General features: G+C 54.2%; 1 protein-coding gene across 1 annotated transcript in view; it reads left to right on the top strand.

The window, feature by feature from the left end:
• Positions 1–242: 242 nt before the first annotated feature.
• PTSG_10237 (uncharacterized protein) overlaps positions 243–10,345 on the top strand; it is a gene marked incomplete at its 5' end in the record, with an annotated part of 13,675 nt that continues 3,572 nt past the window's right edge. Inside the window, 28 exons of the mRNA XM_004988519.1 lie at positions 243–392; positions 519–681; positions 920–1,036; positions 1,257–1,387; positions 1,727–1,825; positions 2,058–2,173; positions 2,471–2,527; positions 2,701–2,875; positions 3,120–3,165; positions 3,379–3,469; positions 3,722–3,796; positions 4,095–4,206; positions 4,421–4,501; positions 4,773–4,957; positions 5,314–5,395; positions 5,659–5,716; positions 6,046–6,094; positions 6,383–6,521; positions 6,733–6,841; positions 7,159–7,272; positions 7,535–7,678; positions 7,863–7,959; positions 8,326–8,499; positions 8,801–8,897; positions 9,107–9,254; positions 9,566–9,635; positions 9,819–9,904; positions 10,087–10,184. Coding sequence (XP_004988576.1) covers positions 243–392; positions 519–681; positions 920–1,036; positions 1,257–1,387; positions 1,727–1,825; positions 2,058–2,173; positions 2,471–2,527; positions 2,701–2,875; positions 3,120–3,165; positions 3,379–3,469; positions 3,722–3,796; positions 4,095–4,206; positions 4,421–4,501; positions 4,773–4,957; positions 5,314–5,395; positions 5,659–5,716; positions 6,046–6,094; positions 6,383–6,521; positions 6,733–6,841; positions 7,159–7,272; positions 7,535–7,678; positions 7,863–7,959; positions 8,326–8,499; positions 8,801–8,897; positions 9,107–9,254; positions 9,566–9,635; positions 9,819–9,904; positions 10,087–10,184 — 3,063 coding nt within the window. The remainder of the gene's footprint in view (positions 393–518; positions 682–919; positions 1,037–1,256; positions 1,388–1,726; positions 1,826–2,057; positions 2,174–2,470; positions 2,528–2,700; positions 2,876–3,119; positions 3,166–3,378; positions 3,470–3,721; positions 3,797–4,094; positions 4,207–4,420; positions 4,502–4,772; positions 4,958–5,313; positions 5,396–5,658; positions 5,717–6,045; positions 6,095–6,382; positions 6,522–6,732; positions 6,842–7,158; positions 7,273–7,534; positions 7,679–7,862; positions 7,960–8,325; positions 8,500–8,800; positions 8,898–9,106; positions 9,255–9,565; positions 9,636–9,818; positions 9,905–10,086; positions 10,185–10,345) is intronic.

Below are 10,345 nucleotides of genomic sequence, written 5' to 3'. Positions count from 1 at the left end.
GTAGTGTGTGTGTGTGTGTGTGTGTGTGTGTGTGTGTGTGTGTGTGTGTGTGTGTGTGTGTGTGTGTGTGTGTGTGTGTGTGTGTGTGTGTGTGTGTGTGTGTGTTTTGCAGACAATGCTTCACCTTTGCTTCGACTGTCTCCTCCCCTCCCCCTCCCCCTCCCCCCACCAAGCCCTCATCATATCACACATACATATACACACATGTGCGCGTACAGGGGGTGTTTCTGGTTGAGCCGACAATGATGCTTGGCGGAAAGGAGGTGACGATTGCGCGGCTGGCGATCCAGACGGTGCTGCCAACATCCCTCGGCCCCTTTGAGGAGTGGTGGGAGCGTATCCTTGTCTCTGCCAAGACGGGTTTCAACACCATCCACTTCTGCCCGCTGCAGGTGCGCACAGCTGCGTGCGTGCGTGTGTGTGTATGTGTGCGTGTGCATGTGCGTGTGTGAACGGGTGTCACATGCCCGCTTATCCTGGTTTCCTTCTCTGATCAAACAAACACACACACATGTCAGGAGATGGGAGGCAGCCGCTCGCCGTACTCCATCCGCGATCAGACCAAACTCGAGCCCTCCATCTTTGGCAGCGACGCGGGAAAAGCAAAAGAAAACTTACGCGACTTTCTGTTGCGTGCAGGCAAACCCGAGAACAAGGGAGGCATGGGCCTCTTCTTCATCAGTAAGACACAGTGTGAATTTGTGTGTGTGTGTGTGTTCCGTGTGTGAGAGAGCGTGTTGTGTTCCGTGTGTGTGTGTGTGTGTGCGTGTTGTGTTCTGTGTATGTGTGTGTGTATTCTTACGTCTACTTGCGTCTACTTGCGTCTGCCTGCTCACGTGTCCAGTTCCACCACATCACGCTAACCTCCGCCTCCTCCTCTCGCATTCACCTCCATCCCTCCTCCCCGACACGCGCGCAGTTGATGCGGTGTACAACCACACGTCAAAGGACACACCCTGGCTGCTGGACCATCCCGAGGCATGCTACTCCCTCACCACCGCCCCGCACCTCCAGCCGGCGTTTGTCCTCGACCAGGGTGAGCACTGTCGTGGTGGTGGTGGTGGTGGTGGTGGTGGTGGTGGTGGTGGTTGCGTCTGTGTGTGTGTATGTGTGCGTGCGTGTGTGTCTGTGTGTGCGTGCGTGTGTATGTGTGTGTTTGACTGCGTTGCCACCCACTACACCACACCGAATCACACCCCCTCCCCAATTCCCGTCTCCTCCATCCCCCCTCCGTCCCCTCCCCCCTCTTCCTGCAGCCATCTGGCTGTTCTCCAAGCGCGTTGGTGCGGGCGCCATTGAGCACAAGGGGCGCACGGTCCCTGCGGATGTGAAGACGGAGGAGGACGTGCACTTTGTCCTCGATGCGTTCTTCGCACACACGCACGAGGTCACACACACACACACACACACACACACACACACACACACACACACACACCTGCACACGCACACACGCAGACGAGTTCACATACACACACACACGCACACACACACACACACACACACGCACACACACACACACACCACACACACACATTCATGCACGCACGTGAAAAGGAGGCGGTGATGTTTGCTTTGATGACATGTGCAAGTGATAATGCGTGTGCGTACACGGCTGCGCTGATGGCATTGCTCTTGATTCACCTGTACCACCACCATCACCGACCACCTTGACCACTAATATCACAACCAACCACCATCACAATCACAACCACCCCTGTGACAGGCGCTGAAGCTGTGGGAGTTCTTCGTTGTCGATGTTGACGCGGCAATTGCGGATATGAAGACGGCGTTTGCCCGCGCAAAGCCAGACTCCACAGGCCAGGTCTGCCTCGTGTGTGTGTGCGTGTGTGTGTGTGTGTGTGCGTGTGCGTGAGTGTGTGCGCGTGTGTGTGCGTGTGTGCGCGTGTGAGCGTGTGTGTGCACGTCATACACATGTTTGTCTGCCTTCTTACGCCCCAATCACTGTGCTTTTCCGCCCATTTCCTGAGCCACATCATATACCATGGCCACCCTACCGTCCCATATCCCCCCTCACACCTGCACGACGTCGCCAGCCTCTTGATGAATCACTCGTGCACACACGAACGGGCGGCGGACGATTTTCCGCTCGCATCCGCGCGGACACATGTGCCGCTGTGCTGAAGGGCCTGGGATTCCGTGACCAGGACAAGTAGGCTGCATTTGTTGTGTGTGTTATGTGTTGTGTTTGCTGTTGTTGTTGTGTGTGTGTTTGTGTTATGTGTGTGTGTGCTGTTGCATGTGTGTTATGTGTGTGACGTGTGCTGTTGTGTTGTGGGTCATCACTTCTTTCCGCTTTTTACATCTTGTGTCACATGCTTCTGCGTGTGTGTTTGCATGCATGCAAACTTGAGTGTAACCATACCCTCCCCCACGCACACGCACACACACATGTATACACACGTGCTCACTCTCAACCTCCATGCGCGTGCCGTTTTGTGTTTCGCAGGGCCGCGAAAGAGCTCAAGTCGTTCCTGGAAGAGTACAACTTGAAGCTCTACAAGCAGTGAGTGGAGACACAACTCCAGACACAACATAGCTACACACACACACACACACACACACACACACACACACACACACACACACACACACACACAAACAAACACGTGCACATTTACACGCGTGCTCACTTCTTCCCCCCCCCCCGTTTTCATGTTTCTCGCACCACCGCGTTAGGCTGGATGAGGACATGGCTGCGGCGCGAACGGCAATGAAGCACACGATTGTGTGGGAGCGCGTGAACCCTCGTGGACCTCAGAAGGGGCGGATCACCGCCCAGGAGCCGCTCGTGTACCTCTACTTTGCAAACGTCAGCAAGGACAGGCAGGACGAGTGGTCCGATTTCGCCACGGTGAGGGCTGCTTGGGCTTGAAGGGGAGGATGATTTGATTTGCGGTGACGCAGACATGCGCGCATTTGTGTGTGTGTGTGTGTGTGTGTGATGGAGAGATAGCATGTGTTTGAGTGTGTGATTGAGGTTGTGTCTCATAAGACAGAGCATTCGAGTAACTCCTGCGTTAAGTGCCGTCCACGCTGTTCTTACGCCCGTCCGCTGCCGTGCTGCCATTGGCTGTGTTGGCGCTTTCATTCATTAGTGTCCGCTGACGACGGTTGATCCCAAGTATATCCTCGCCTGCAACGGTGAACACACACATACACATGTGCACATGCACATGCGCACATGCACAATGACAGGCACACATGCAAACACACACACACACACACACACACACACACACACACACACACACACACACACACACACACACACAAAAGCAGACAAACAAACGCGCACAAAGCTCTTGCTCAACTGACATGTCGCTTTGCTGCTGTCCGGGTTTTGTGTTGCGTCAGGGTGGGTGTGGAACATGGATCCAGCGAAAGATTTCGTGAGCAAGGAGAAGCGGAGCTATCTTCGCCGCGAAGTTATCATCTGGGGAGACAGGTCCGTTTGCACACGTGCACATCGTACCTGTACGCGCTGGATGTTTGGTTTCGTGCGTGCGTGTGCTTGTGCATGTGCATGCGAGTTTGTGCATGTGCATGCAAGGTTGTGATTGTGTGTGTATGTTTGTGTGTGTGTGTCTGCGTGAGCACGTGTCTTCTCCTCTTGATTGCATGGAGCCTCATACACCCTTACCACCACATCCAACCAAACCAAACAACACCCTCCATCACCACCGCCATCATGGCGCAGCGTGAAGCTCCGATACGGTGACAGCCCCGATGACAATCCCTGGCTCTGGAACCATATGTGCTCATACACGCGCGAGTACGTCCGTCCACACAAATGCACACACGGGAAGGAGAGTGTGGGTTGTGTGTGTGTCGGTGTGTGTGTGTGTCGGTGTGTGTCGGTGTGTGTGTGTGTGTGTGTGTGTGTGTGTGTGTGGGTGTGGGTGTGTCGGTGTGTCGGTGTGCGTGTGCAGGCGTCACAATTGAACTCCCTTTTTCCTTCACCAAACCACACGCACATTCCGTTTTTGACCTCCTTCCCTGCACGTTTGTGTGTGTGTTTGTGTGTGTGTGTGTGTGTGTGTGTGTGTGTGTGTGTGTGTGTGTGTGTGCAGGCTTGCTTCGATGTTTGGAGGGCTTCGCATCGACAACTGCCACTCCACGCCTAAACATGTTGGACAGGCAATGATGGACGCTGCTCGCGCCGTCAACCCAGACATTCTCGTGGTGCGTATTTTCACCCCGCCAACGCAATGCGTTGCGTTGCTTTGTTTGTTTGTTTGTTTGTTTGTTTGTTTGTTTGTTTGTTTGTTTGTTTGTTTGTTTGTTTGTTTGCTTGTTTGCTTGCTTGGTTTCTGCCTTGTGTGCACGTGCAAGGATAGTTTACATCGTCCCCACGACCACCATGAACGTCTTCGCGACTGCACCTGCCTGTGTTTAGTTGGCTGAGCTGTTCACGCAGAGCGAGGAGACGGACATTGAGTACACAAACACTCTCGGCATCACGAGCTTGCTGCTCGAGGTGCACATTTTGCGTTTGCTTATGTATGCGTATGCGTGTGTGCATGCGTGCGTGTGTGTGCACTTTTGTCGCTCCCTCTGCGTCTTATCTTGTCGTCCTCTAACAACGCATTCACACACACACGCACACGCGTTCACACATACGCTCGCAACCCTCTCCCCCCTTCTTTTGCTCACCATCACCATCACCTCCTCACTCTCTCACTGCATCCCCTTCCCCCAACGCCCCACTGATCCAATGATCCAATGCTCCAATGCTCCAATGGTCCAAGTGCATGTCCACCCACTCTGCTGGCGACTACAGCGCAATGCTGCACCGTTACGGCGGTGTACCCGTTGGATCATTCTCTGCCCTTCCCCATCGCCCGCTTCCACTCGTGCACACGCACCCGCGCGCAACGCTCCTCGCCGCCTCCCACGACAACGAATTCCCGGCAACAAAGGTGTGGCGGAGCGAGTGCGATGTTTGTGTGTGTATGTGTGTTTGTTTGTGTGTGTGTGTGTGTTTGTTTGTTTGTTTGTTTGTTTGTTTGTTTGTTTGTTTGTTTGTTTGTGTGTGTGTTTGTGTGTGTGTTTGTTTGTGTGTGTGTGTTTGTTTGTTTGTTTGTTTGTTTGTTTGTTTGTTTGTTGTTTGTTTGTGTTTCTTTCTTTGTGTGTGTGTTTGTTTGTTTGTTTGTTTGTTTGTGTGTGTGTGTTTGTGTGTGTGTTTGTTTGTGTGTGTGTGTTTGTTTGTTTGTTTGTTTGTTTGTTTGTTTGTTTGTTGTTTGTTTGTGTTTCTTTCTTTGTGTGTGTGTTTGTTTGTTTGTTCAACAGTCTGCCGCTGATTGCATTGGCGGCGATGATTCATAACGGCATCGGCAGCACCCGCTGCTTTGAAGAGCTCCTCCAGCAAAACGTACGAATGCCTGCAGGCACACCCACATTGTTGGCGTTGTTTGAGTGTGTGTGTGTGTGTTTGAGTGTGTGTTTGCGGGCGTACGTGTGTGTGCGTGCGCGTGGGTGTACACGTGTTTAGAACGTTTACGTTCTCCCCTTGCTACAATGACTGCGTGATATGGCATGGCCACTTCCACTTGCACATTCACCGCTTGACGTGCCCACAACCACAACTATCTTCATCGCCATTACCATCATCATCATCATCACCACCCCTTGCAGTTGGCCGTTGTCAACGAGAAGCGCAAGTATCGTCCGTGGGTGGAGGACGCAGGCAAAGGTAAGAGCACACACACGCCAACGGTTTGCTTGCAGGCAACACCGCAACCCCTTGAAGAGAGCATGTTATGGCTATTACCTAGTGCTCTCACTCAGCGAGACACATGCACACACACATGCACATAAACACACACATGCACACACACACGCACACACACACACGCACACACACACACACACACACACACACACACACACACACACACACACACACACACACACACACACACACACACACACACACACACACACACGCGCGCGCGCGCGCGCGCGCATACAACCATCACCACCACCGCCGCCGCCACACGTGACGATGCTGTTGCGTTTCAGATTCGCTGGAGGGCGTGAGCGACCGGACCGGTATCATCGCCGCTGTCAGGTGCTGTTCCATGATGATGGCGATGGTGGTGGCGGTGGTGATGGTGGTGATATGGGCCCTCGGGTCAACACACATACGCACACTCTTTCAACCCAGCCGACCCACAAACACACACACACCCGCACACACGCACACACACGCACACACGCACACACGCACACACGCACACACACGCACGCACACGCACACACGCACACACGCACGCACCCAACACGCTCATTCGTTGCACTTCCACACCATCACCCCCCTCCCCTTCATCTCTCCCCTTGACTCGTCGGCTTGCGACAGGCGCATGAACACGATCCACCGACAGCTGGCTGCAAAGGGCTTCACAGAGATCTACATCGACCACATTGACGCCCACTGCGTGTCCGCCACGCGCAGAAACCCGGACACACTGGAAGAAGTGACCACCTTTGCGTACATGGTGCGATGGCGAATGAGCTCTTGTGATTGTGTGAAACTGAAGCGCACACGCAAGTTGATGCATTGACTCGTGTCTCTCTCTCTCTCTCTCTACACACACACACACACACACACACACACACACACACACACACACACACACACACACACACACACACACACAAACACACACACACCCTGCCTCTCTGTGTTAACTCCTGTCCGTGCATCAGGTGTACCGGGGCCACGACATTTCGACTGGAGAGAAGACGATTGGACCGTTCAAGCGCTCGGGCGAAATCTCGCGCGTGCTCCTCAACGCATTTCCAAACGCATACCACGGTGGGACAGTTGGAGGTGATAGTGTTGTGATGGAGACGGGAGGAAGGGAGGGGGAGGTGGGCAATTGGAGGTGGCTGGGGTTTTGGGGGATGCGCATATGTGCACCGTTTATGGTGTGATGTTCGCGTGACCTTTTGATTCCAAGGTTTGGTGCTGTTGTTGTGTTCACCCCATGTTTCAATTGAATCCTTATGCCCGTGTGTCATCCCTCTGCACATACCTTCCTCCTCTCGAAACGCAACCCCCCACCCCTTTCTCTCTAAATGCAACACCCCACTCCCCTCTCTCACCACCCTCCTGCTCTCCACCACCGCCAGTCGAGTATACGCGGTGCGAGCGCGCTGCTGTTGGCGGAACGGTCTCGTATTCCATCAGGGAGGACGTCGATCCCGCTGCCGTCAAATCGCTCCTCATCGGCGGTGGTGGCGCTGGTCAGTACATGGGCGCTTGCAACACATTCGTGTGGATGCGTGTGTATGTGTGGGAGAGAGAGACAGTGTGTGTGTGTGAGTGAGTGAGTGTGTGTGACTGCGTGTATGCATCTGTGTGCGTTCGTGTATGTGTGTGCGAGAGAGAGTGTGTGTGTGTTTGTGAACTTGGGTCATCACTGCCAATGTCCATTACATCACCACCTCCCCACGGCCACGTTACCAACCACTCACCATTCACCATTCACCAATCGCCCATCGTCAGACCTGTGGTACCGGCTGCGCATGCGACCAGGCGAGGTGATCTGCTTTGAGGTGACGCCGGACAAGTCTGCACTCGACCACCACACCGCTGTCGCCCGCGCCATCCGCACTTTTGGTCGGCCCAACGCTGGTGATCATGATGAGGGTGGGGGGGGGGTTGCAATGGTGGTATTGTGTGTGTGTGTGTTTATATGTGTGGTACGTGCTGTGTAGGCACTGATGCTGTAGCTGTCAAGTTTTCATGCGCACATGAATCAAACATACAAACACACACATTCACCCGCATTCATTCACACACACACATTCACACATTCGCACCCTTCCCCCAGGCGATGACCATGCTGGGGCGCTGGCGGCGATGACAGCGGTGGATATGAACCACGCCCTCTTTCGCTGCATCCGCGAGAACGAGACCGCTGCATACCGGTGAGGCGCAAGGGGGGGGGATGTGTGAGTGCAACTGTGCGAGAGAGAGAGAGAGAGAGTGTGTGTGTGTGTGTGTACGTGTGTGTGTGCGTGTGTGTGTGTGTGTGTGTGTGTGTGCGTGCGTGCGTGTGTGTGTGTCCCCTGTTCCCTTGCACGCGAATGCCACATGACTATTAGCCCCCCAACCTCTTGCAACATGTCCTTCCTCCCAATTCACCACCACTACCACAACCACCGTACCTCTTCCCCTCCACACACACCCACACACGCACACACACACACACACCCACACACGCACACACACACACACACACACACACACACACACACACACACGCACACGTGCCTCTCTCTCTCTCTCTGCAGGGGCGATGGGGTGTATGACGTACCTGGGTACGGGCCCCTCAAGTATGCGGGCATTGCCGGCGTCGTTCCGCTCATCGAAACCGTCGTGTCCCAGAACGATCTTGGCCACGCGCTGTGCAACAACGTGCGCGCGGGCGACTGGCTGCTCGGGTACATCGCCGCACACATGCACAAGTACGTCGTCGCGGTGGTGCTGGTGCTGGTGCTGGTGCTGGTGATGCTTTTGTGTGTTGGTGTGTGTGTGTGTGTGTGTGTTGGTGTGTGTTGGTGTGTGTGTGTGTTGGTGGCGTTTAAGTGGTGGTTGTAGAAGAGGCATGAGAGCGATCGGGATGGATAAGATGACAGTGATAGGCTGCGCGTGCCAGTGTCGACGCACCTTCCATCCATTGTTTTCGACCGACCAAATCACCAACCATCCACGTATTCATCCAACCGCCCCCCCCCATGCAATTACACACTGCGTCGCCATCGGCAGGCGCGCCGGGACGCGATTTCTCGGCGAGGCACTGGACGGTATCATCGCCCGCTACAAACACATCCCAACAAACGCAAAGCCGGAGGTCTTTGCACAGGTGCGTGGACGTATCATGTGTGATTTGTGTGTGTGTATGTTTAACTTGGGGTCGTCCATGTACAGTTAACGCCATCGCACGTACACACAACTGCACACATCTGCACGCATACACACGTGTCCACACACGCTACCCTCTTTCACTGGTTGCCCCTCACATACACACATACACACGTGTGCGCACGCATACACACACATGCGCAAGTACAGATTGTGTCCCACGTGTACAGCGCGCTGCGGCGGACAGCAGTGAAGCGGCTGCTGGACACGACGACGCTGACAGAGGGATTTGGTCGCGATCTCGCTGTTGCCGCACTGCAGTTTTACGGCACCGATGCAGCGTTTCTCATGCCAGAGGGTGAGAACAGCACTCGTGGTGGTGGTGATGATGATGATGATGATGATGATGATGATGGTGATGGTGATGGTGGTGGTGGTGGTGGTAAAGATGGCGTTTCTGCTCGTGTTTTGGTCCTGGTGGTGTTGATGAATTTCGTGGCTGCTGCATCTGTGCGTGTGATGCATGGGTGACACCAACACTTCAAGCGGTCTGTCATGCACCAATATCTGCCTGTTCAACCTCGTTCACACGTCTACACACACACACACACACACACACACACACACACACACACACACACACACACACACACACACGCACATCTGCAGGTGGTGAGGTTGTTTCTATGAGTGCAGGGCTTCCGCACTTTGCTGCCGGCTGGATGCGATGCTGGGGCAGGTCCGCACATGCACGCACATGCACGCACTCACACACACGCGCACAAACTTGTGTTCATGTGCACATGCATCGACGCATCCACGACAACGTACATGCAAGCAAACACACGCACATATACACATGTGTGTGTGTGTGTGTGTAGTTGACTGCTAACACGGCAATGCCATCGCCACCACTGTGTAGGGACACGTTCCTCGCACTGCGCGGATGTCTGCTCATCCCAAAACTCTTTGACGAGGCGAAGCACCTCATACTCGCCTTTGCTCGCGGTGAGAAAACAAGAGAGAGTGTGCGCGCGCGTGTGTGCGTGTGTGGTGTGCGTGTGTGGTGTGTGTGTGCGTGCTTGTTTTGACTTGGCGTGGATGGTAGCACCTCGCGTCACATGTCTAATCATCTGCTCCACTTCCAACCCCCTCCCCTTCGGTTCAACCGCGTGCGGGTGTGAGTGCAGTTGTGCGGCACGGGCTGGTGCCGAATCTGTTTGACAACGGCAACAACCCGCGCTACAACTGCCGGGACGCAACCTGGTTCTTCCTGCAGAGCATCAAGGTGTGCAGATTGGGACGTTGTTGTTGTTGTTGTTGTTGTTGTTGTTGTTGTTGTTGTTGTTGTTGTTGTTGTTGTTGTTGTTGTTGTTGTTGTTGTTGTTGTTGTTGTTGTTGTTGTTGTTGTTGTTGTTGTTGTTGTTGTTGTTGTTGTTGTTGTTGTTG

This window comes from Salpingoeca rosetta, assembly GCF_000188695.1.
Source record: "Salpingoeca rosetta unplaced genomic scaffold supercont1.35, whole genome shotgun sequence".
Lineage (NCBI taxonomy): Eukaryota > Choanoflagellata > Craspedida > Salpingoecidae > Salpingoeca > Salpingoeca rosetta.
This window is presented reverse-complemented; position numbering and strand designations above follow the sequence as displayed.